General features: G+C 49.4%; 1 protein-coding gene across 1 annotated transcript; it reads right to left on the bottom strand.

Moving 5' to 3' along the window:
- Positions 1-631: 631 nt before the first annotated feature.
- RPH3AL (rabphilin 3A like (without C2 domains)) lies at positions 632-26,387 on the bottom strand (the record flags this gene model as incomplete). The annotated part of the gene is given in 9 exon segments (XM_082008717.1): positions 632-870; positions 1,344-1,457; positions 8,261-8,435; positions 17,724-17,810; positions 21,857-21,986; positions 24,014-24,157; positions 25,550-25,625; positions 25,628-25,654; positions 26,258-26,387. Coding segments are annotated over 9 exon segments (1,122 nt in total).
- Positions 26,388-26,629: the final 242 nt, after the last annotated feature.

Genomic DNA, 26,629 nt, shown 5'->3' on the forward strand with positions numbered 1-26,629 from the left:
CTCAACATGCACAGCACAAAACAGGCTCAGGAACAAAAGGAGTGGCAGTTCACAGGGCGGTAGGAACACTCTGGAGGGAGCGGTGCTAAACGATAACTTAAGGGGTTATTGAATAGATTAGCGGGAACTGCACAGAGAACACATTTGCATCTCTTTCAGCTGCTCCAGATCAGATGTGATAGCAGCCTCTGCTCTCACAGTCACTTAATTGTTCCAAGGTTGTCGAGGGGGAAAAAAGTGTCTTTTTTTGCACTGCAGAGTTCTGAGAAGAGCCTTGCTTGGCTTTAAGAGCCATCTAACATCAGGAAAATTTTTATTCAGTTTCATAAAGCTGCTGGACTTCTGCTTTGCTTCAGTAAAAGCTCAATCTGTTCTGCTGCCTCTGCAGGGCAGATAGGAGCTCCGCCGGGCCTTTGCAGGGGGACAGACCCAGGCTACAGCTGCTCTCGGAGGTGGGTGTAGACAGCTCCCACCCCAGACGATTACTCATGTTGCAGAATAGACTCTGCACTCAGGGAAGAGGGAAGGAGTGAGCTGTAATGCTGTGATAGCATCTGCCATGAGAAAAGCAGCAGAAAAAGGTGATCCCAGGCCGCAGCTTTGCCAGGTGTGCCTCTGACAAAGCTGTGCTTCAAGGGAAGTCAGCCCCAAAAGCATGGATCTGCCCAGAGAAGAGGTTCAGCTTACCATGGACTCTGCTGCCAACATTGCTGTCATGCCCGTCTGCCGGCTGGTCACTCTGGCAGCCCTCCGTGGCGCTGAGGGCAGCCCCCTGCTCGCTGTCCAGGCTGCCGCGGCTCCCTGAGAGAGCAGGCGAGTGGGTGCTCCCCAGCACCCTGCCCACAGACTGGCTGGGTTCCTGTATGGGTGCTGCAGGGACACAACAGAGAGATGCTGCTGTGGGAGGGAGGACCAGGTACAGATGCTGGGCCAAGTCCTAAGACCAGCAGCCTCCCCGCTCCCAGCCAGGCACCCTCAGAAGCTGGGGTGGAGTTCCCATGCTCCATGCTCCACTCCTAAAACGGCACCAGCAATGCCAGTGCTACAAAGTCAGGAGTGAGGGAGCTGGCCAGAGACGTGCTGCCAGGCAGCCGGGAGCAGCTCTCAGCTGCAAGGGGAGACCCTGAAAGGCTGCAGGGAATGGAGTGACTCACCACCAGTTTGACCATTGCTACTGTTCCGGTGAGAAAGGACCAAATCCACACCTGGCACAGCTAAAGCCAGTGGGCTGCAGCTGTATAAGGCAGGCAAGTGGCTGAGCCAAAACCCACAGTACCAAGAGCCAAACATTCAAGTGCTTTACACTTCCCACCCTCCAGCCACAAGGAACAGCAACTCCTCACCCAGGCCTGCTCGGTGCCTTCTGCCTTGTGGGCCTTTTGACCCCGCAGGTAAAGCCTTATCATCCAGGCTGGAGGAACTGAACTCCGAGTCGCTCTCACTGTCGCTAGAAGCCACTGCAGAAAAGACTGGGGGGAGGAGAGAGACAGTTATTCACAATGTTCGTAACACTTACCAAAGAGCATGCCAGATGGATCCAAATAAAACATGAACAAATGCTGACTCGCTGATCACGTTCTCCTTCTCCAAAAGGAGCCCTACCTGCAGTTCTCCCACAGCTGTTCACTTTTCCTCTCAAACATGATGTGCTTTTACTTTTTACAGATGATTTATAACTCCGCTGTACACACTCCAGTGGTGCCAGCACCTGAAGCAGATGCACACGCCACCAGTGCTTCTGTCCTAAACCTGACTAGGACCATGGGGACCACACTGCTCCTGTGCCGCGCTTTGCTGCCCAAAGCTCGCTGCCGCAAAGCCGAGAGCCCTGTGGTGTGGCTGGTCTGGGAGCTGGGCTCTGCTCCCACTGCCCCCCGTGCCGGCATGCCAGAGAGCCCCCGCCTCCTGCTGTCTGCCACCTCCCAAGCAGCGGCGTAAGGGCTGGGCTGGGTATAAGGCTGGTTTCTGCTCGGCTGCAGGTGGAGGGGTCCTGGCTGTACCATAAGAGCATCCCCGTTTGAGTAATGTGCGGATTGGGGCTGGCTTCCTCCAAGCCGCATTTCAAGTGCAGCAGGGCCTCTGTGGAGGCTCCAGGATCTATGACATCAGATAAATACTGAGCACATCAAATAAAAAACCCTGCAGCGATTACATGAACAACCAGCCTTATTAGCTCATCGTCCGTTCAGCAGACGCTCATCCCTACCAGTACACTGCCCAGAACTGCATTACTCCTAAGCTCCCCAGACTTAAAAGGCAAGGGTTGCTCCTCTTCCTCAATGAGACTGCTCCTCCATTTCAAGGCTGATTTTTTTTCCTCCCCCTGCCCTGCTCCAAATCCTGGCCCTAATCCTACTGCTTTCCACCCTCCATAGTTTCCAAAAGAGCTGGAGGAAGCCATTTTGCCAGACACAACTTCCTAAATTGACAGGTTGTTTCCCCTTTTCCATGCAATTTTGCAAGTACCTCTGCTGCTTATACCAGTGTAAACGATAACTCGACTGCCAGCTGCTCTGGGTAAAATGAGAAAGGTGTTTTTCCATCTCCTGTTTTTTTTGTAATGATCTGATCTCAGAACAGAAATGATGGGGCTGAGGAGGAAGGTAACGGGAAAACAGCTGTCTCTCGTTTGAGGTATTGCACCTACAGCATTTCTCCATCTGACCAAGGCAGATACCAGCTCTCCTGGCAGCTCAGAAGCCATTTCAAACAATTCCTGGTGGAAAATACAATACTGGCTCATGTGGGACAGAGAGCAGGCAACACTGCAACCTACAGCCTCTACTGCAGAAAAAGGACACCACAACTATTTCTTCATATTCATCAGTATGTACTTATAAGCTCACATTTATATGAGAAACGAGTTCCCCGTTCTGCTGCTGAACAAACCTCTTTGCCCCCACCCTGTTACTTGTAGTGCCCAGCCTCACACTGCTGCCAGGTGCAGGAGGGATGCGGGTGCGGTGGTGACAACCATGGGACAGCAAAGAGAGCTGTCAGTTCATCTCTCTCCATCAGCGTTAAAATTCACTACACGTGATTTGCAGAGCTACAAACCCTTTAGCACTGCCCAGGGCAGGAGGATGGGCATCCCTCCCCTCACACAGGCGAGCACAAGCTGTCAAACACTTCTGCCAAGGACCTGTGCAGACGCTCCTGTATTCAGGCAGCGATCTGTACTACACGAAATACTTCATTTTATTAAAAAAAAAATTAATACCTTAAATAGCACTTTTCTGGAGTTAACATCTCTGAGGATATTAAAGCTGGCTGCCAGTGTTATTGCACTTGCCCTGGCGGGCAGCTCCCCACCCACGTCGTGCTGTTGGGAAGCACTGTGCAGAGAGTTCCTCACTGCCCACACCGCCTTCCCCCGGGCACCGGCTCCTCCTGTGCCCGCAGCATGCCCAGGGCTGGCCCTTCCGCTCCCTGCCTGCCAGCACCATCAGAAATGGGACTTGTCACCTGCAGGGAAAGGGGCTGCGGAGCTGAGCCAGGCAGGGAGCAAAGCCCCGTTACAAGCTGCACTTCTGGCTAAGAGTTCTCAAAGCAAAGGTCTGGCTTTGGGCTTTGCTGTCTTAAAGACAGCTTCACTACTTCCCCAAAGCTCCCTGGGAGATGTGGGGGACTATATATAAATACTGTTCATAACAACCCATACATACCAGGCTCTTTCCTAGAAAATCCAAATCTCATCTGTGAGAATCATCCTGACCATCCCATTGCCCAATTCTCTCAGCAAATGCACTCCTGTCCCACTTGGTCATCATCCTTTTTCGGCCTCCTGGATTCATAAAATCTATCACTTTAGAACAGCTGCTTCCTCCATGAATCCTTTAAAAAAGCTGGAAGTCAGGATTTATTTGGAGAGGGCCCCAGTGAATCAGTGGAGGTGACTTTAGCTGCCTTCCCTTCTGCCATTCAGCAGTTCAGAGAGGACCAGCACAAGAAGAGGAAAATATTAATGACATGAAGGCACTCACACCGCAGGAGCAGCCCTGTCTGCTCTCATTTCCTCTGCTGCCAATAAGAGTGTATTTTACCCATTGCACCAATGTTTCCCTTTAAGGTAATTTTTCTCCCAAAGCTCCCAGACCTTCTGCTGGCACTTTCCCGAGCCCAGAAATCATAAATCTGGTGTTCCAGCAGTTGCTGATATCAATAAGAGTCGCTGGATGGCTGTACTTTCAGAGAACATAACAGATTTATCCCTCTCCATCTCCAGCTGACTGAAAAGCAGCTCATAAAAAAAAAAAAAAGCCGAGATAAAACTTGCAAGAAAAGCAGTATTCCCACAGGGAATGGGTCACTGATCGAGGGCCTGAACCCCCACGGTTGCTGTGGGAGCCCGCGATCCCTCCAACACATGGTTCAACCTCCAAGCCAGAGGTATTGGAGCCTTGCGGCACAGAGAGCTGCAGGGAACGGTGGAGGGCTGCTGGGCTGCACTTAACCCCATCAGCAGAGGATGTGGGGAGGCTGTGCCGAGGCCAAGGGGGAAGGAGCACTTGGCTGGGCTTGAGCTCTAACATTAAACGTGTGCATTTGGCACGGGCACACCTGTGATGGGAAGAGCCAGCCACACTCCCTCCCCGTGCCCATCGCAGGGCAGAGCTCACACACAAAGCTTGCCACTTCTTGCAGCTGTCAAAAATACAGAAAACACACGTGGGCACCCTGCAACAACAGCTTTCAACAGCCGCAAATGCCCAGCACAGCCACGATGCACCGGATGAGCGAGCTGAGCATGAGCCCTTGAGCACACAGCTCCCCTGCAGCACCCGCACCATCAGCCTTTGCAAACACAACCTCTGGAGAACGGGGAGGTTGACAGCTCCTGGTCACCACGGGTGGGAAGGTCAGAGATGAAGATTTTTATTACAACTCAAGTGTCTCACCAAGTGGAGCTCCCACACTAGATCATGCCCAGCACTGCCCCCAGCTGCAGGGACATCTCCCAACAGGAAGAGGAGACCTGACTCATCTACTCTCCCCTTCAGAAGCAGGACACGTGCTGCTCAAACTCACAGAGAAGTTGGATGACTTCTTGGTGGCCTGCAAAGCACTTAACCTGTCCCACCACACGCCTCTCTACTCCATCACTCGGGGATTTGGCCTCAAGCACACAGGCACCAGACGAACTCACTCCATCCCCCTGCCCAGCTGCTGCTCCTGTGCCTCCGACAGCGCCGAGCCCAGCACGTCACATCGCTTGGCAACGGGACTGGAGCACATCGCAATGGGAGAAACCACGAGAGACTGAGCAGAGCAGCAGGCAGCCCTCATGCCAAACAGTGTAATACCTCAGGGATCACACTTCTTTTTTCCACCCAGTTGCTTCACATTTTTTTCTGCAGAACTCAGAGTTCAGAGGAAGGAAAACCCTGCTGCTTATTGCTCCCCACCCCCTGACAGTCCCAGCCTGCCTGACCTGGTGCAGAAACCCACCCACATTCCACCACATGGAGCAGAGCTGCTCCCCGGCACAAGAAATATTACTGCTGTTCTCCCCGACAATACATTTGTGCCTTAACTAATAGCAAGGTTCCCATGGCAACTGCTTGTTTATTACAGAAAAACTAAAGGCAACGGCAAATCCCAGTGACAGAAATAACGGGTGTGTAAAAATAAAACTTCTTCCTGGTGGGTTTGGCTTTTCTTCCAAGAGGTACATTCCTGCAGACCCTTGGTCCCGCTGCGTTCCCACCCTTCCGCAGCAGGCACAGCCAGAGACGCCAGTACCCAGGGCCTGGCACTGATCCCCTCCTCTGGGAGAGAAAACGGACACTTGAGGTTTGCCCCATCCCTGCTGAAAGGCAGCTCCTGGCATGGAGGATGTTGAAGGGACGACCGTCACTCCTCTCTCCCAGGCTCTCTGGGGGCTGTGCTGGGACATGTCTGCACCTGTACTGGCCCCACCTGACTTGAGTCCCTTAATAGCCGAGAGACAGCTCCTTCAGCACCTCGGGAGCTGGGTTAGAGGGTTAGACACAGCTGGCCAAGGCAACGGAAACCCCACCGAGAGCAGCCTGTCAGAGTCAGGCACATTAAATGCCAGAGCTCATTCTTGTGAACATCCTGCCAAACAAGCATCAGGGCTTTACTCAGTGCCGAAAGGACGTTTTCAGATGAGAACGTACGAGGTGTGAGCTGACAAAAGCTATCAGCCAGGCAGAGGTAAGGCAGGCTGCCTCGTCAGCCATGGTCTCGTAAAGCTCAGTGCGGGCTCAGTCGCAGAATCACACCGGTAATATCACAGCTACATCATCTCCATGGGGGAAGGCATCTGCCCTGCACATTGCAGATGTTTTGGATGACAAACGGCAGAAGTCCCAGCACTGGTAGGTGAAAAAGAGTTAAACAGCAGGGCGAGATGTACAAGCTCCCAGCTTCAGAGATGAATTACAGACCGCAGTGCCCATTGAAAGCTATCCAGAGGACAGGCAGCCTAACAGAGAAGGGCAACAAGGAAAGAAAGCACCAGAAAATAAAACCATAAATTAATATTACCTAACCCATAAAACAGTAGCTAGCCAAAAATCAGAGCACAGGGAGAAAGGCAGCTCTCCACCCACATCAAAGCTTACCAACGGCCACTTTGCTGTCCTCCACCTGCTCCTTTGCTGCTCCTGCCAGTATTTAGGGGGAGGCCTTCCCCCAAAACAAAACTCAACTAAAAAGCTGAACTAAAAAGCAGGCCAGGTCTGGGCTCAACATCTTTGACTCGTAATGTTTTCTGTCTCATGTGAACAGAAAATACCTCATCAATCAGTTCATTTGGTAAGACAACTCCTTCCAAGCATCTCCTGGAGGGAAGCACAACCACCTAGTGTTGAACTAATTTCTCTTTCATTACAAAAGTGGCAGTAGGGCAGGGAGTGCTTTCCTAGCTGAGGCCTGAAGAGCAGGTTTGTGAACCTGACTCTCCTGAGTCCTCCTTATTAAAACGTTATTTCCCCCTGCACTATTGGTAAGATTTATCTTGATGTGGAAGAGTGCATGCTGCTGGTACACTGAAGAGGTCTTCTCCAGTTGAGGGGATCTAATAGCAAAAGACAGAGAGGAGAGGCCAGACAGTTCTGCTAATCCACACCAGAAAGAAACAAAGAGAAATCAAAGCAGACTGGCAGCAGCTTCAATTCTGCAGCATCTATCCGCTGCTGTGCTAATGACCCTGAGTGCCCAGCTCCTCAATGCCAAGCTGCTGTTTCCCCCCAGCTGGCCCTAGGCACAGCACTGGCGTGGGCGTACAAGCAACAACCGGGTGGGAAGACGGAAGACAGGGGGGGAAAAAACCTCTACAAGGCAGCGCTGTGAATGGGATCTGACACAGCCGTGATCCAAGATGCCAGATGTGATACAATGGTCTACTTCAAGCAAGGTCTACCTCAAAGAACAGGGATGTGATCGCTGAAGCTAATAAATCTTTGAGCTTGTCAATGCTCTTGCCTCAGCCCTGCAAAGGGTTGTTAATCAACAGCTTCTCTGAGACACATTTAAAGAACAACTCAGCACCGAGCTCTCCATGCTGCAAACCTCAGCTCCTCCTCCACAGTCTGGGGAGGGAGCTTCACCCTTTGCCAGTCTCACCTGCTCGGGGGATTCAGGCACAAAAGGACACAGCCAGCATCAGCTCATTCCTGCCCACTGACTGTGGAAGAGCATCTCTGCCCACTTGCTCCAGGCACCAGGAAGACCCCAGGTTGACGTTGGAGGTGTAATTTCTGATCCAGCTCAAAGCGACTTGAGGTACCTGTCCAATGGTGCCCTGTGGTGCAGCAGAAGCAAGGAGCATGCAGCCCCAAGGAGGGAGGGAATGAGACCAGCCTTTTGTCAGCCTTAGCTGCACAATGTCCATCAGTGGCACCATCCTACATAGTTCAGCAGGAGGAGCTCTTTGGGCTGTGACTGAAGACAGAGTCTGCTTCACGACTCGTCCCTCCCTTGGCAGTCCCAGCAAAACAGTGGGGGCTGCAGGGAATGAAGGAAAGCAAGGGTGGACTGGAGGACAGGGAGTCTAGGAGGGAGGACTGGGGCTAGTCTGGGCCACAAATGTGCACTTTAACAGTGAAACCTGAAAAACATACCATAGACAACAAAACCCACTGCTGCCCACATGAGAAATGCACCACATCCTGTTGGCTATCCCCTACCTCTAACAGAAAGCCTCCCCTATTAGCTGATCAGCTGAATCCTGCTAGCAATAGGTCCTTCTCCCCCTCTCCCTGTCTGTTTCCTGGGCAAAGAGCAGACAACCAACCTTTTCCCCTGGCCCAGGTGAAGGATCGGCTGGTCCCGACACCCTCGGCCTCTGTCACGGCTGGCTCGCTTTGCCAAGGCTGTGAGGGCAGCTCACTGGATTTGCTGCTGGTCTTCAAAGGTGTGATGTACTTGGGCAGCCCTTTGTAGAACCAGGCACCAGACCTCTTCCAAACCTGTTAGAGACAGAGACACAACACCTTAAGCCTGGGTTTTTACAGCAAGAGAGCACAGCCAGCACCAAACGAGCTTCCCATCAAGCTCCCTCTGAGCTACCTTGACCCCACTCAAACATGGGAAGGGTCAAGCCTTCCAGCCCACAGAGCCCAACAGTTCCCCTGCACTCTGCAACTACCACAGCATCCCAAATTCCTCCCCACACATTGTCAGCCCAGCTTCACCTTGGTCCCTCTTCCACCACTAAAAAAATCACAAATTTGAATGAGCAACAGGCACAACTTGGAAGAGGAGCAGAGGGTGATCATGCAAACCACAGAGCTTCTTACACTCTCTGGGTCAAGACTAGATGTTTCTCTGATGCCGCACTTGAGTCAAATGCACTTTTCCAGACTTACTATAAGGATATCAGGATGAAATTCCCTGGCCTGCACTAAGCAGCAGGGGGGTCGGATTCTGCATCTGGTGCTTTCCCATTGTGAATCCACAAAAAGAAAAGCTTCCTGGAGAGAGCAGGCATGTGCCATGGCTGGCAATAGCAATAGCACATGCTCTGCTTAGAGTAAAACGTGTCTTGCACTGGCTGGAGGAGCAGCAAGTCCTGACAAGTCTCTCCTCCTGGGCCAGGTCCCTCAGCCTGGGTCACTTTACTTTTGAGAGAGTCAAAGACTGGCAGCAGCTGGGAGATGCAGGCAGCAATGCCAGGGCAGCAGAAACGCTGTCTCCTGTGGCACTGAATGGCACAACCTTGGTGTTCATTTCACAGAGCAATTTGAGCTAAGCCAGATCACTTAACGAGTGTGCTTGAAAATCCCAGAACGAGAAGAATGACACTCAAATAACCTGAACCTGCAGCAGGAAATGGACTGCAAGCGCTAAACTGTAATATCTCCTGTACGAACGCCCTCTACTCTCCAATTTAGTTTTAATGCAGCTTATGATGAAGGAGCTCTATTAAGTATATTTAATATAAAGCCTGCTGTGAGCCAGAGGAAGGGAAAAGGGTGCCAGCTCAGACAAGGAGAAATGGCCTCTAAAAACCTAGTTCTTTTGTGCCTTCCAGCAGTCTAATAATGAGCTAATGAGACGGCCGGGGCAAAAATAAGTTAATATAGTAAAAATGTAATTTTCTATTTCATGCAAGGGGGGGCAGAAACCTTGCACTTCTGTTCAGAGTGAAGGAGTTCGTCAGTGTTTCTACTCCAAGTTCCCAAAGCATTTTGCATATAGTATCACCATGATGGCAATGGGTGCAAATGCAGATATCCCAAATTACAGCAATGTATTTGCAATTTGCATTTAGGGCTTAATCAAAGCAGAAGGCAGTGACAACACCTGGCACTCATGAGAAGTTCTCCTCATGCAGGCACAAAAAGCAGGATGCCACCATTACCATTTCACTGATGGGAGGTGACTGCTCAGCAGTTTGTCTGGTTCCTTGCTCCAGCAGTCTGGAGCCATCAACACAGAGAGCTATAATGTCTGTATTTGGGGTCTTGAAAGCCAAGTGAATGCAATCTGAATTCAGAGGGAAACCTGGTAGTATGCTTTTTAAGAGAAGAGCACCCAGCAGAAGAAAGCACAGGATCGCTGTGACCCAGCACACACGTCACTTGCTGTAAGAATGCAAGAGAGAAGCTCGTGTGCACCACAGCAGAATCTAGAAACAAGGAGGTGAGAGCACCCTGCAATTACACCAACATTTTCCCCCTGGGTAGTAGGACCCACTGCCCAGTAGGATGGCGAGGCTGCCATCCAAGCGAAAAGCTGGGAAGCCAATTCCCCAAAGGAGAGAAGACTGCAAGTTCTTCTCCTACAGAGGCAGCCTTGGCAGGCAGGACACTTTACCAGCTCCTTCATCAGTGTGCAAACAGCCAAAACAGTGACCCAGCCAGTCAAGGCACAAGCTGACACAGCTCCTTCTATCCCCTCTGCTAGAACATAGGGACTGCGCGACATTTGGTACAGCTTGTACAACAGCACTCATCAGTGCTGCAGAGACCCTGGAGGAGTGGGTCACAAACCCCAGAATGGGTCACAAACCCCAGAATCGGAAACTGCAATATATTTTTTAAATCTGGGACACACGTCCCTACATGGAGCTTAGTCCACTGCAGCTGAGGTAAACATCCATGATGCAGGAGCTGCAGGACAGGCAACCCCCGGTCTCTCTTGTCTCAGGAAGGCAGGAGACCTCGGGCGCAGCTGCATGCATAGGACAGAGCGGGCAGAACAGGGATGCTGTAGCCACAGGGTCTGCACCCTGATCAGTGCCATGGCTTAAGGAGGGCAGGTTGTTCAGCCCCTGCTACATACCGGGTAGCTAGGGCACACATAGCTTCCCTGCACAAACTGCTGGGGAGGAAGCAACCCTTTCTTACAGTCATTCTCTGAACAGACCTTGCAACATCTGTAATTTAATTTGAAGCACTGAAGAGACCTATTATCTTCAGGCAAACTACAATTTAGGCACACCATAAAACCAATCAGACACAGCAAGGACTGCTGTAAGAAAAGGCTGGCCACCCCCGGGTTTCTCACTACCCCAAAGCAAGTCCAGTAATAGAAAGAGTTAATGATATAATACACCCAGCTCTGACGTAGTGATACTAGTATAAAATTGATTCTATGCATACATATTCACTTTAAATTGGTGCTTCTAAAAGAGTTTGGTCTCATTACAGCAGTACTGAAATTGTTTTGAGACCAGCTCTAAAATAGTTGCAGCAAGATGCTCTCCCCTGTATTAATTTAGTACCTCTGCTCCCCCCAGGTTAGCAGCGTGCCCCATCTGAACCAACCATGATTCACGTTCCGTTCTGCACATGGGCACACAGGTTAGTTTTAGCATCCGTGCATCAAAACAACTCGATGTCGCTGACTGCTATTGATGGCAGTTTCATTGATCGCAGGAGCAGCCTGACAGCAAAGTTCTTGCTTGATTTTAAATTAATAAATCTATAAAGTGCTTCAAGAATAAAATTCCTGTTTATTAGCAGGACTTTGCTCTTTCCAAGGAGGAGAGAGTTTTGCTCCCACCAGTCCCATGTGCACGTAAATCTGGCCCCCCCGCAGCAGCCTGAGTTTGGGTGGAGCTGGAATTTCATCAAAAGAGGGACAGCCAGCCACTTCCAGTCTCTTGCAACCAAGTTAAGTAACACCGATCATCCCTTGCTCTGAGTGCTTGACACAGTGGAGTAAAGATCCCCATCTCCATTATCCCGGATCAGGATGCGGTGGCCCAGCATGTGGCTCAGGACAGAGCAGCCACACCACGGTTCACCGGCTGCAGTTGTCCCCAGCCCACTACGCTCAAACTGGCCCAGCCAAACACAACCAAAATCCATGCTGAATATTGACTTCCTTCAGGCTCCTGTCCTGCTGCCTCGCCTGACACCTAAACTACCCTAAAGCAAAGTGGGGGAGGACACAGAGGAGAAGAGCTACTTTAGCAACAGACTCCTTTTTTTATTACTTCAAACCAACTTAATGGCCACGGCCATGACAAATCCAGAGAGCTCAATGCCTTTTATAACCCTGATAATATTCCTATTAAAGTTGTATCAAGCCATCATTATATCTACAGTATGAGACAGTCAGAAGCAGATGCATATTTTTATCTAGCACATGCAAGTGCAGCCTGTAAAGGGGACCTAGCAGAGAATCACTGGGCCCTGGTGAAACACATGTTACTGCTCAAATTTTTCCCTCCTCTTTCTCCTTCTCTGAAAATACAAGTGCTAAAACAAGCTCCTAAACAGAGAAAACATTAGGACTTGCTGATGAAGGGATGTGGTCACAGCTGAAGGAATCGTAACAAGCACTTGCAACCCTCCTAGACTTCACCAAGCCACAAGTCCCACAAACAGAGATGCTTAGAAATGATCTTAGCTGCAAAGCCACATTTTGCTCTACCACCTACTGCTTGCCATGCAGAATTCTGCAGCCCTTTTCTTTCACAGCAGCCCGGGCTGGGCTGTGCCAGAGGAAAACAGCTACCTTGAGCTTCCCATGCTGACACCAGCATTACTGGCTCAATCAATCTCCCAGCAGCCAAAAGGCAGGGGACCAGGTTCTCGTGAGCTACAATGCTTAATGCAGAGAAAGGCACCTGCAAGTGCAACCACCCCAGGAGGGCTTTGTTGCCATTGCCTGCACGCAGCACGTGCCCACACACTCACTTTGTCCCAGCTCTCCACCATGGCTCTGGCACATCACAAACCACTGGCAGGGAGAAAGAGCAAGCGCTCTTCAGCTTCGTTATTTGCATTCATCTGCTTTTCCATAACACAGAGATTTCCAATTACATTATTTACAGCAATCTGTTGTCAACTCCCACATTCAGCACTTGAGGATGAAGAAAATTAAAAGGCAGTGAAATTGCTATTCGGAGCTTTGTTTCCGGAATAGCAAAATCTATCGCACCTCTAACCCCAACGTTTCTCAAGCTGCAATGGCTGCCAGCCTTCACCGATTTATCATTCCCCTCTCAATCAGGCCTCTTTTTTTCCTGTGGCTCTATTCTAGAGGACACTATTTTGAGTCTAACCACTTGCTACCACCCCCCAAAATAATATGGCAGGCTATTGATAAGTCCTTTGAATTGCAAACAGGTGCACATCACTACGATTCAATCCAGAGTCACTCAAAATAAACACTCCCCTCCATCAGTATGGTATTTTGCCAGGAAATCATCATGCCAGGCAGGAATAACCCTGGGCTGTGTTGGTTTATAATGTTCAAAATGGTATGAGTGTATATGTGAAAAGGGAAGCCCTGGGGGGAAAAGGGGAGGGGACAACTCTGTTTTTCCACAGCAGTAATCTTCCTCCTCTGCATGGTTTACTGTGATAAACCAAGAAATGCAGCCAGCCATGAAAATGCTGTTTAGCGAAGGAGAAGAAATTAAAGGGAAAGTGAGGCAGAGGGGGCAAATTAAAACTTTAACAGGTCCCTGATAGCTGACACTCTCTTTCATATTCAATGGGGTTTAAAAAAAGCTATCTCCCCCCACCCTACTTAAACTGTTTTCATTATGTCTACAATTTTGGATGTGTCAATTCAAATGTAAATGTGCACAAATGCTTCCAAGAGGATTTTAATTATGATGATAGCGTCGCTAATTATGGATATGAAAAAAAAAATATATATAAAGTGGCAATTCAGGAAGGTGCTTTGCAGAACCTGGTGGTATCACTCAAAACAAGGCTGTGCAGAGAGTTAAACAGCTGGGCAGGGATTTGACAAAACACAGCAGGTCCCATTACCCCTTCAGGCCAGGAGGTGACAGGCAGACTTCAGCCACACGCAACTAATTCAACATGGGCATTGCTGCCCAAGCTGTTACCAAGCTCACGTGCTTTGCCAGAGGCCTAGCAGCAGGGAAGCATTCCAGCTGTATCGCAGCTCCTCCCAGGCAGTTTTGCTCCTCTGACAGTCGTTGCAATAAGCCTGTCTGGCTGGAGGACTTGCTCCCTTTCTGCCCTGCACTCTCGTTCCCATGGGTGCATCACTGCTTCACTGCCAAGTTAGCAAATAGCTCACTGTGAACCCATAGCCAACATTTGCTGCAGTCGGGGATCAGCAACTCTGATCATTCCACGGGACTTCATTCATGCAGAAACAGGACTGCCCCAAGGAGGATCAGACCTCCACACTCAGTCTCCAGAAAGGCAATGCAGCACATGGAGGAGGGAAGAAGGAAGGGAGATTCTTACCCTTGAAAGTGAATGTGAGCTTGACTGAATTTGCTTCTACCCTTGCTGGCAGGAACAAGAAAACACAATATACACCTGCTTTAATTCCACCACCCTCAGAAGACATTGCAAAGGAAAATGGCCACAGAATCCTGAAGAACAAAAGCGGGTTTTCAACAGATGCTTCTGCAAACAGCTGGGACAAGTGGTATCTCCAACAGGCCAGTTCTAGCCTAAAGCAGATGAGGTCTAGCTCATTTCGGGAAGAAGAGATGCACTTATGACACAAGGTTGCCTGCTGGTCCTCTCTTTGCCAGTAGGAACATCCAGGCTCTGTCAGGTCCTGGCCATGTTAGAACACAGTACTTTCCTCCCAGTGCCTCTCTGGCGGCTTGGAGACCCTCACACTGCATGGGCACATCACGTTGGGCAGCTCGGGTGCTGCCAAACATGCTGTTTTGCTTCTGGATGATTGGGACGCAAGCAGCAGGCAGAATCCATTAATCACCTCCACCCTCCAGAAATTAGACAGTCAGAGCAACTTGTTCCTCATTACTGTGCAGCCTTCCCAGTGAAGTTTTCAAGGAAACAGCAGCGAAGAACACTTCCGAATGGCTGAGGCTGGGATCCCCAAAGGGATCTACAGGCATCAAACATTCAACTCCAACAGAAAAATTGGTGTTAACAATAGATTGTTACTTTGGTCTTCATTTTGACCCAGGCGTATTGACGATTTACTCATAACTGAACCCAGGCAATTCAGTCCACACAGCAAAAGGGAAAAGATGACTACCACATGTCACTAAACTTATGCTAGCTTAAATCAAGCCTACAGGGATAAATAACAAGGAAGATGGGGGGATGAGAGCTTTAGTATGTATGAATAATGCTGCACACTTCAGCTGTTAGCTGGTATATGTAAGCATCCAACTCCACCATCCTGGCTCGAGACCCTGGTGGGCCACAAGACTCACGTGCTTACTCAGTGCATGGCAAAGGCTAAAGGGGACAATTATAGTCCTAGGCTCTTGTCCCAGACAGATGACACTTAATTCTAGCCAACATCATTTAGTCCATCCAGGTTTCCAAGTGACCTCCCTTTCTCACTTCAGTGCCTGACAGTCTCTCACTAACAGAGTCGAGAGCTTCATAAATATCATGCCCAAATAGCTTGAGCGGTGGTTCAGAAAATCAGATGGCAATCAAAGCGCTAATGTGGAGGGAATCACCTAGCTTGGAAACACATCTCATGACACTTGCTGGGGGAGGGCACTCCAGACCAGCATCAAACACTCAGCCACTAGAGCTGGCCAAGTTTAGGGGCCTGAGCACAGTCCAACAAATAGGGGGTGGTGCCAGAGCTCTGTGTCCTGGGACAAGTCTACTTTAAGCATGTGCTTCGTTGGCACGGGCTGAAGAAGAACCTTGCTCAGTTACGCTGTGCATTGAGAAGGGTGGTATTGGCTTGTTACTGAATCACACAACCCAAAGTGCTTCAATGGGATCCTGCCTGGATCCCAGGAAATAAAATGGGGCCAATATCTACTAACCACACAGGTTAGACAGAAATGAGAATATCTGATCCCAAAGAGCAGACATCCATCTGCACTCATTGACAGCAAATGTAACCTTCAGCAAACAGCATGGCCAAATGGGTTTGGTCCAGAGCAGATGGCAATACAAGACAGATCCAGATCACACAAAGAGACTGCAACAAGGAACTGGTTGTGAACATAAACCTTTAAAAGAAACCTCCTATTTATTGCACGCCCTGTAATATCATGACACTTGAACCAGCTTCAGGAACTGGACTAGTACCAGCCATCTGCCTGAGGCCTAAGAGCCTCATCTCTTCCTCACACAGACTCTTAGGGAGGACCTGATCAAAGCCACCTTCCAGGCATTTATTCTGATATTGCCTCAACTTTCTTGCCCTGGCTGACATGCCTCAAGGCTTCTGCTAATTCTCAATGCTTCCCTGCCTTCCCCAAAATAAAAGCAGAGCATGTGGGAAGACAGAGGGGATGTATGACTTAATGCCTGACTGCGTCCACACTGTGACCCTTCCAACCTTCTCCTGGTCAGGGCACCAGCACCAGTGCAAACAAGAAAGGAGACAGACCTGAACTACCCTTAAAGAGAAGCAAAAAATAAAAAGATTAAGCTTAGGGCTGGGAGGTAAGATGAGGCTATTTTTTAGTTAGTCTAAGAGGGAAAGTTCCATACATTTTCATTAGTGAAGCACTTTGGCCGCATCTGAGGTTTCACAGAGAGAGCAAGCTCTGAAGGTTACCGTACCCTCAGACACTGGCAGCACGTAACACTGACTGGACAGGTTAATACTCTTCTCTGTCCAGTCACCATGGCTCCTCATTATTTTTATAAGAAAGACAGGGAAAAAACCCAACAATTATACAGTGTGGAATGAGAAAAACACACAGAAAGAACAGAATAAAAGAAATAAATAAAGTCAATTTTAGTCACATATCCATCTCCCTGCAGAACCCAGAAAATATCTTGACCTGCCTCACTCTCCATTTTGGGACCTCCATTTGGAATTCAAAACATCTGGATGGTTCAGCATCTCAAATTACTAGCAAACTCCAAGGTTGCCAGTAATGCAACTAGCATTGCCCTACCCACACCCACACTGCTGCTCTAAAGACCTGCAGCATCCATGTACCCCTCATCTTACCTGAACATGAACTTTGCAAGTGCTCCCACACAGACAAACCCCTATGTAAAACCTAAGCAATACTAAGTTTCCACAACTAGTGTAAAAAAAAATTCAGCATCTCAAACACCTGCACAAATGCTTTCAGTACACTTCAAAATTTGATTTAGCAGGGCACCCAGGTTTCACAGTTGGTTGCAGAGGTCAGAAATAGCTGCACTGGATTGATGTTCAAGGACCACAAGCAAAGACCCAAAATAAATTGATGGGAACAAGTGAAAATCCTTCTGTAATCACAGAACAAATTCACTGACTTCACTTCACTGTAGAGCCACGAGCCCTGATGTTGGTGGATGCTGGCTGGCAGACAAGGATTGAGGCTGGCCATTACTTTTTGCGGTGTAAAGTCAAGGATGAAGGATATAAAAATTTAGAGACCTGCATTAGAAGTCTCACACACTGGCAAGTTACGGCATTTTGCAGGCAGGGAGGAAAACAGACTTAAAAACTGCAATCCTAGTTATTTTTAGAGGGACAAATACTGCAGCTATGCTACAGACCTCTCCAGCTGTATTAAAGAACCAGTGCTAGCCAAATTTAGTTGCCACAGAGCTAGAAGGGAGAGTGCAGCAGCAAAAGGTAACAGTCTCTTTATGACCATAGCTAGAAAAACTCCACAAAGCCATGCAGGCTGCAGGGGCTGGTGTGTTTTTTCCCTCCACTCCCTCACAAACCAAAGTTGCCATCATTGTGTGCGTTCATTGAGCCTGCCTGGCCTCCAGCCACAGCTCCCAAACCCCATCCCAAGCTCCCCTCCCAGTGCCCAGCCACAGGGAAGAGCTCACACACACTTGGCACAGACTTAGGGCAAGTAGGTGCATACTCCTGAGCCCCATCTCTCCACAGTTGCATTTTACCTCTCTCTGTTCACTGCAGATCTTGCACAACCAAAGAGGACGTTTCTGGGTTCCAGAGGTTTCTATTCCACACTTGGTGCAAACTTTCTGAAACAAGGAGAGAGGAAAAAAAGAGGAAAAAAAGGTGGTGTTAGCACCCCCTCACAGCCATATAGCCCTTGGGAGAGAGAAGGGAGAGAAGCATCTGTCTCAACAGTTCTATTTTGCTTTCCTTGAAAACCTAAACATGGCACAGTTTTCCTGATTATCCTGGAGAAGCACCGATCACAGGAAGCTGTTTAAGGTCTATATGGACATGAGACAAAGGCAAACCTACAGCACAGTCCATGACTGCAGGGCAAAACGACAGGGCAAATCAAACCCCATGACCAACAGGCATATTTCTAGAGCCGTTTTTTAATCCCTCTAAATCCTAAAACCCAATCACTGTGGCATGGAAAGCAGCTGTAACGAAGTAAAAAACGAGCACGAGTTTGTGCAAGACTGGAAATCTTCTCCTCCCTTCCCTCACATATGTAGTCTTAAACCCCACAGCTTCCCCTCCATTTCAGCACACACTTGGCAGCCACTGATTTGCGGCTGCTTAGGAAGCAGGCACAACCATGCCTACATGCACATTTCCTGAGCAGAATGCCTGATAGCGCCACACGGCCTCTTGCTGCACAAGAAACTTTCATATCTCCGCTGGCATTACAAGCCATTTACAACCTGAATCACCTAATATTATATAATGAAGCTGATGTGTATCAGGCTTGGCTTACAGCTTGAATGAGAAATCGGATGAATTCTTTGATCTTCACAGAGCAAAAGCCACTCACAAGAGGGCCCTGGAGAGCAAAACCTTGCTTAGACAGACTTGTGAATTTAATCTCCCCCTAAGGTTTTACATCCCCCTAACCTGGCTGCTTGTCCTCTGAGAAGATCTGTGTCCAGGGACAAAAGTCTCAGTGGCTTGCTCAGCCCTCAGTGCCCACGCCTGGAGGAGGAAAGCAGCAGAATGAGATGGTACTCAAGCAAATGGCTTCACTGCATGAATAAACACACCGAACTAGTCAGCGTAGTCCAGAGGCAGGTCTGTCCCTGACTCATGCTGCACAAAAAGTGGGAGGCAGCACCACAGATGCTGGTGCTCCCCTCCATCTCTCTGTTGCTGTCCTCACCCTCGTCCGCCCAGAGAAATAAGGAACAACCTCTTGCGTCTGGTGCATCAATACTCAACATGGTGCTACCCAAGCCAGGGGGGCTTGCAGGTGCAATCAGCCGACACTACCTGAATTACCCCAAATTCTGCCTCCCTCAAACCAAAATCTGAGGGAGAAACTCAGTCTTAAATACCCTCAAAGATCCCAATCCCCGCATGTATAGCACATTCAAACACTCCCTCTAGTGGAAGTTTCCAAGTGATTTTATTCCTAGCCATAAATTTTGAAAGTTCCAATATAAAACGGGGCTTTCCTCCTCCCCTTCTCTGCAGACTAGCTGGAAAATTGAGCATCACTCACAAGCCCTCAGAAGAAGACATAAAAATCAAGGACATTAAACTTAGCCCCATTCCTCATTAAATACAAGATAAAGCACTTTCTTCTCCTACTTATACTTCACCTTTTATACATGATACTGATACCCTCTGCATGGTAAATGACACATTATGCTTTGTCTAACTACTGCTATTGTTAACACATTTGGATTTGCATACATCTCTGTCTTGCCATAATGCATTTATTTCTAAGATAATAAAAACTAATATTAGAAATATTCTTCATAAAACAGAAAGTGGCACTTAGAAAATCCACTAGACTACAAGAAACATAAAACCTCTATTCAGCAGAAGGGACTTGCTGAGGGTAAGTTCTTGGCTATGTTTCAGATGCATCATTACAACAGTTCCTGTTATTGAATTAAATGCGCTGCAATGAGACGGTAACAGAGCAAGGCTAGCAGGAAAAAAGATTAGCTTTAAAAATCAAAAATTCCCTGACAAGTCATTGCTTATTGCATACAGCACTGCACGAGTGATGGATATCCCTGGACGAGAGGGAACAAGCTTAAAGTAACAGTCCACTCTGTGTGCTCTGATGAAGGGTTGACTGTTCCCTGAGTTTGCTCCACAACATTAAAAAGCAGTAAGGGGAGAAGCCCAGGAAACCCAGTCAGCATTGCCCTAAGCTTGCACACAGCTGAAAAGAGCAGCCAAGCTGAAAGCAGCTGCAAAATGCACACTGGAAAAGTAGGGTCTCACCTTAAATCAACGTCGATATGAATTCTCCTGAACTGCACAGCAGACTCCAGACAAAAAGGGGATAACCACAAAACAAAACAAAACAAAAACAAAAAAAACCCCAACAACACACAAACCCACCCTGTCTCTGGGGTTTTCTGGTAAGAACCCTCCCAGAACCTTGGGCTCACACAGCCTCACTAGCTGGCGGGGTCACTACCCGCAACTGCAAACGCGCAGGGCAGGGAAGTGTCTGTGCTAGCTTTTGCCTCCTCAGTAGTGTACGAGGCTCACAGGAAGGAGGTTAGAAAGTGCTGTAGCAATGTGACCTAGCTGGCTTTGGACAAGGTGAGAGCAGAATTGCCAAGAGAAGGTGGCAAGAATACAGCACATCCTGTTATTCCGCGTGCTTGAAATGCAGGAAACAGCTAGCCGTCTCCTGTCTGACATCCAGCCCTTTATTCTCCACTCTCCAGAGAGCCCATGCTCCTCTCCAAGAGAGCTGCCTTGTAGCTCCCATTCAAACTAAACCTCTCACTTCACAGTACCTTACTGCTGCTTCCTTCCCCACCCCTTCCTAAAAAGCTACTTTCAGGGGTTCAAAGATTTGCGTTTACTTTCCCAGCCACTGCCTTTACAAGCAATCTTCTGCATAACCCCTGCCTCAGTCTAGCTACTTCTGCAAGTTGGATCCAGTGGAAAAACTCACTCAACAGCAAAGGCAGCACAGCTCACAGAAGCTCCCTACCCTGCAAGCATGTATGGAGGGATGCTGGGACCCCAGTTCCGACTGCAAGGGGCAACCACTTCCCTCTCTTACAAGAGCTCAGCAGTGCTGCAGCCAGCTGTGGACCAGGGCAGGCCCAGGCTGGCAGCCTGCTCTGCATGAGAACTTCATCTCACAAACTCCAGCAGTGCCATCATGAAGGGTTCTCCACTGTGGCCTGCATGGCTGCTTAACCACAGAGGTGCAAAGAGGCATCACTCCTCAGTAAAGAAGTAGGTTTTACTCGGTGCTGTCCTGTGGGCTCCACAGGACTTCTCCCCAGTGAGAGGGTGGGCAATATGGGCAAGTGTCTCCTTGGATCCAGAACTCACCAGGGACAGAGTCAGCACAGGCTGCTCCCTTCCACCCTACCACCAGCAAGTCAGAAACACTCCTGCACCCAGCAAGTACCCTCACTGCTCCCCAGGCAACACGACGAGGCAGTTACTTACAGAGGTATCTCCCCAGGGAAAGATGGGCTTCAAGTGCAGGAAAAACAGCCTCCCAGCAGAGGGAAGATAAGGTGGTTGCCTTGGAGATCATCATCTCCACAGCAATACAGATTAACCCCTTGGCTGCAGAGTCTGACACGAAACAATTGTCCCACAGGGCACTGGTAGAACAGCAGTCTCCCTGCAAACTGATGATGCCTTTCAAACAGCACCCATGCAGTCCTGCCAACAACATATGCACACACAGGCAGTCATTGATGCACAGGCTAATTATGTATCATGGTTGGAAACCTGACACTGGTTTGGAACTTGAAGATGGACTTAAGTCCTCTGAAGAGACATGTTACTGGAAGGTCTAAGGGCAGACCTTGCAGCAAATAATAGTAAAGCACACGGACCCTTTTATGAGTTGCTGCTGATGGCCATACATTCCTGCCCCTTTTCTCACTCTGCAACCCCAGAGTTGCACTGATGCACCCCAATCTCACTGCTAAGTGCAGTTTAGGCACTTAAGGATTCTGAGGAATAAGATAACCAGGGTGCAAAGGAAAACATGATGGTTTGACAGAACCGACCTAGAGAAGTGGGGCTAAGATAAGTTAGCTCTGCAGCAGTATCCAGTTTCCAAGAGGCCTAGTGGCCTTTTCTGGGCAGATTTGCTAGCACGAACAGGCAGAACTTGTGTGACCAAACCCACCTTTTTGCAATCCTGACAGAAGACCGATGTGCTGCCCAGCAGACCAAGCAGTTCACCGCAGAGCAGACACTGGGAGAGGCCATTCCCCATCACGTTCTTTCTCATGTTCTCAAGCCGCTCCACCAGGCGCCTGTGGGGAATGAGGCAGAGCAGAGGTCACAGCACTCACCTTGGAAATTGAGGCACATAGTTCTGAGGCACACGGAAAACCTGCAGATGTGTGCTCCAGACTCAGCCTACCTTTGCTTCTGTGCAGTTTCGGGCCCCTTGCTGAGACCATATGTACTTTCACTTCAGTCTCTGCACTCAGTGTTTCCATCAGCTGGCTCTTGGTCTACAGGGGATACAAACCCCGTAAGTCCATCTACTGGTGCTCACCAAGCCCAGAATAATCAAAACTTCAAATACTACTGACATGCCTGACTCAGCTACCAGGTACAGAGCAGACAGCTCACAAGAGGGCCTTGGTCCCACACCCTCAGGAGCTCGGTGTCATTGGGGCCACAGAGTCTCAACACAATGATTTCCTGCTTGTAGAGCAAGAAAAGCCTTTAGTGCTCATATCAGGGCAAGTCAGACAGCATCAGAAAGAGGCAGAGGAGTTAGACCTACCAAGCCCTGCTCCATTTTACATATACTCCCTGCAAGCAGCACTGCAGGCACATGACTTGCCTACACCCCATTAGAAGCAGGAAGGCCAGACTGAAGCCATCAGACCAAAATGAGCTCGGCTGCAGTACAGGAATGCCAGTAATTGCTCCCTGCTTCATTTGACAGCCTGCTTGGAAGACAGGAAGCACATATGTATGCACAATGTCTGCAGCAGCAGGACTACGAAAGGGAAGGAAAGCGGGATAAGCAATTAGGATGCAGGATGTGGAGAGCATGCAGAGCAAGGCTGCTGTCATGAGATCACTGCTTGGCAATTCTCAGGCATCTATTTGTAGATGGGGATGGTAACAGCCAGGCCATTTATCAGAGGCAGTGGCCAGCCACAGCCATGCGCATGCATGAGGCTCAGGGAGGAAACAATCCTGCTATCCATGCAACCTCATTCTCATTAGCACTAATGTCCCATCAACCAAGTCCCATACTGAGAGGAAGGCAAGGTCTGTTTGAAAGAGGTACTGCCTATGGTGATGAGGTCAGACAACACCGCCAGGCTGAGCCACCATTAGTGGATTTATGATCCTTGACTTCAGCACAAAAGAACTCCCAGGAGTTACCAAAGGTATTTCAGAGAATGCTTCAGCACAGGAACAGCAAGGCTATTGCTTTCTGCAGCTACACCAACAACTGCACAGAAATGATCAGCCCCTCGGGGTTGCTGGCTGCTTCTGGGGCTGCTGGGGTCTCCCATATATCTCACAAACATCACTGTCAGTTCTTGTTAGCACTCACTAATGTGCACTGCACAGGGACAGAGCGAAGCGCAGGGGTGGGCAGCTGGGCCTGCTGGACACGGGCTGGGAGTCACTGGGGTTTCCTGACTCATGAACATGAAACACTGCTGGGAAATGCTGCAGGACTGCCGGACTCCCTGGCTTTAAAGGCACTCAGTGTAGAATGACCACAGACACAGCTGAGGCCAGACCTCCAGCAGGACTGAAAGCAAATAGAAATCTGCAGCAGCAAAAGGATGCCCGTAAATTAAATAATTCAAGCTAGCAAACCCCTTCCAGAGGGCTCAGCCAGCTAGAACATAAACTCATTCACTGCTCCAGGCAAAACCCCAGGGGGCTGCCGCAGACAAGGGAAAGCCTAACTGCGCTGCCAGCAGCAGTTTCTGAGCCATGCTGTCCACTAGCAGTGGGTGCAGCTGCACAGCTCGGCATCTTCTCCAGCCTCTTCCAGAGCCACTGGGGTAGCTGCCTTAGCACAGGCTGCATTTACCAGGGATTGTGTCAGTGGCTGCAACCACAGCAAACCTCAAGGCTCAAAGGTGGCACGAGAAAGGCTTGAGACATGGAGAGAAGGAAAACATCACCTCCTTCCCAATGTTCATCACCTCCAAACAAGCAACATGGGAGGGGAAAACAACTGACCTAAGGGATGGTCTGACTGATGGAGGCTGAGATCAGGCAGCTGGGAGAGCCACTCCTCTGTCTGCGCTGACCTTTCCTTCTGAGGGAAGGGGACAAATGAATGTGACTGTACCCGATGCGCTGCTGCTCGATGATGTCCAATTTCTCCGCCTTGCGGATGACTTCCAGAATGACCTCAAGTTCCTGCGGGCTCAGAGCCTGCATCTTCCTCTGCTTCTCAGTCTGGAATGTGTGCACTGACCAGCCTGTCTGGAGCCTGTCGGAGGGGGTGGAGGGAAGAATTAAGCTGTAAAAGGAAAGCACAAAACCCCTGCCCTGCCCCACAGGACAAACCTGCCAGGCACACAGAGCCTACGTCAGCCTTCCATCAGAGAAGACTATTCCCTGGCTAACGCCTAAAGCTGGAGTCTCTTCTCACTGACCAGATCACCACATCACTCCTCCAGCAGCACTGAGTGCTGCGCTGTCTGTCCCTGCCCTCTCATTTCCCTTTCTGCTCCAATTTGTATTTCACCACTCCATGTCCTCACTCCTGTTTGGCTCTGCCCATAAATAAAACTAGTGCACCTCGGGCTGGCTGTCCTGGGGGTACCCTTGCAGAGATGGGTGCTGATGCCAGACACCACAAATGCCAACAGTAGATTCCCAAACACAGGGATTACCTGCACCCTCCTCCCTCCACGTCACGTTATTTCTAAGGTACTCAGTTCAAACACACAAATCACCAGTCACACTTGGAAAGACAAACTGGGCAACTTCCTCCCTTGGTCTAACCCAGGCCCACACAAGGACTTAAGCAAGTCTCTTCCCTCTGTGCCTCACATACAGAAGCTGACATTTCTCCTTAGCTCACTGGGGGACAGGCAGGAGCTTTAAAAGCTCAATTAATTACCATTCAGTAGGGGTTTAGAGGTCACTGGATAAAGTCACCAGCTGCTAGCAGAACACAGGGCACTATCAGACACAGCTGTCTTAATGAGGGTTTCAGGTGAAGGCTGGATAAGTGGCAGTGATGTGCCCTGTTCACACTCAGGCAGTCCCCTTAGACACAGGGTGACCTATTTTCTAACACTCTGCAGCAGGCTGACCCCAGAGGTTCAGACAAGAGCAGAGGTGGCAGTGGCAGGTTACTGGCCACCAGAGAAGGAAAGCATCCAGGAAACAAATGCAATTCTAGTGCTTGACTCATCTCCATCCCTTTTGTCTTTAGGTTATGCAGTAATTTAACTTCAGGGGAAAATGAAATCAAATGACAAGCTCGTAAAACAAAAGCGTGCTGGCAGCTGGGGCATGCTATCAATTATATTTAGGGTGCTGCAGAGATACAAGCCTGCCTCCAAGCCCTTCCTTTCACCCAGGAGAGAGCTGGTGGGATGGACTCCCACCACATACCAGCCTCGCAGCAAACCCCAATGCAGGCTGGCAGCTCCGAGCAGCAGCCAAGCACTAAGCCCCAGCTTTGCAGGCTCCTGTGCCACCCAAGCAGCACACCTCCAGGGTAGAGAGGGTCTGCGTGACAAGCAAACTCCTGACTCCCATCCAGGCTGTGGATGGAGGCCGGTGGGCCAGTGCTCCACAGATATAGCGGGAAACCCTTCAGGCCAGCGGTGAGGCTGGAAGGAGAAGGAGGGGGGTGGCAAGGACTCACTTGGCACGCAGTGCCAGCTGCCGGTCGTTGGGGCACACCCACTGGCCCGACCCGCTGCCAAAAATCGTGTCAGCCATGGCTGGGGCGGAGAGGCAGGGATCACACCTGTAAGAAGCAAACACCAGCACTGAGCACAGCTGCCACTGCACCCTCAAGAAAGCACAGGGCAGTGCTTGGCACAGCCTTAGTAAACACCCCAAAGAGCCACTCTTTTGGCAAGCAAAACAAAGGTGATCTGCCGGCATCGCACACAGTGGAAGTAGACAAACTCTCGCCCACAGACAGCAATAAAAACATACCATCATCCTCACAAAATATAAGCCAATAAATACCTTCAAATACCTTGAAGACAAGGCTAGAAGTCTAGATTTTATGGTACTCTGAAAGAAGCCAGAGACTCTTTGTCAGTTCTGATTTTTCATTTCAAACTAGAGAAAAGCATTGTTTGTAAAAATAATCTCTGCCCCATCACCTCTAAAGCCCCAATGCTGCAGTACTGACAGAGAAAGCCACTCTAAAGGACACAAAGAAGGTACAGTTGCTTTTTTTCCCCTCTTAATGGGGTAACAAACAAAAACCCACGCGACAATCAGCATGAATAGTGGCAAGTCATTTCGTTCATTAAAACTGCCTCCATAATAGCCTGATATTTATAACTACAGCCTACAATAGCAGCTTGTTTGCATTCTCTGATGTTTAAGACAGCACCTCTTTCAGCAGATCTCCCACTGCAGCTCCTGTAACCGGCATGGTCACACCAGCGATTCCTTGTGTCCAATGACAATTTGACGATGAACTGACCGGTAAAGACAGCAAAAGCCAACTTCCACACACTCATGGGAGAAACACATCGCCAAAACAGACTTTGCATCTAAGAAATTCTAAGTCCTACCAGCAGCTCAGATGAATGGAAAGCACCAAGGGACAAGTGCAACCAAAAGACTTCCATGGAAGCAAAACTAGGCTTGATGTACCGAGCTTTCCTCCATCTGAATTTGCTCTCCAGCAGAGCAAGTGTCTCATGAGCCCTAAAGCATAAGTTTCCAGGTATTAATACTTACCTTTCCCAGAACAGACACA

The sequence above is a fragment of the Phaethon aethereus genome (assembly GCF_964289735.1).
Source record: "Phaethon aethereus genome assembly, chromosome: 19".
NCBI lineage: Eukaryota > Metazoa > Chordata > Aves > Phaethontiformes > Phaethontidae > Phaethon > Phaethon aethereus.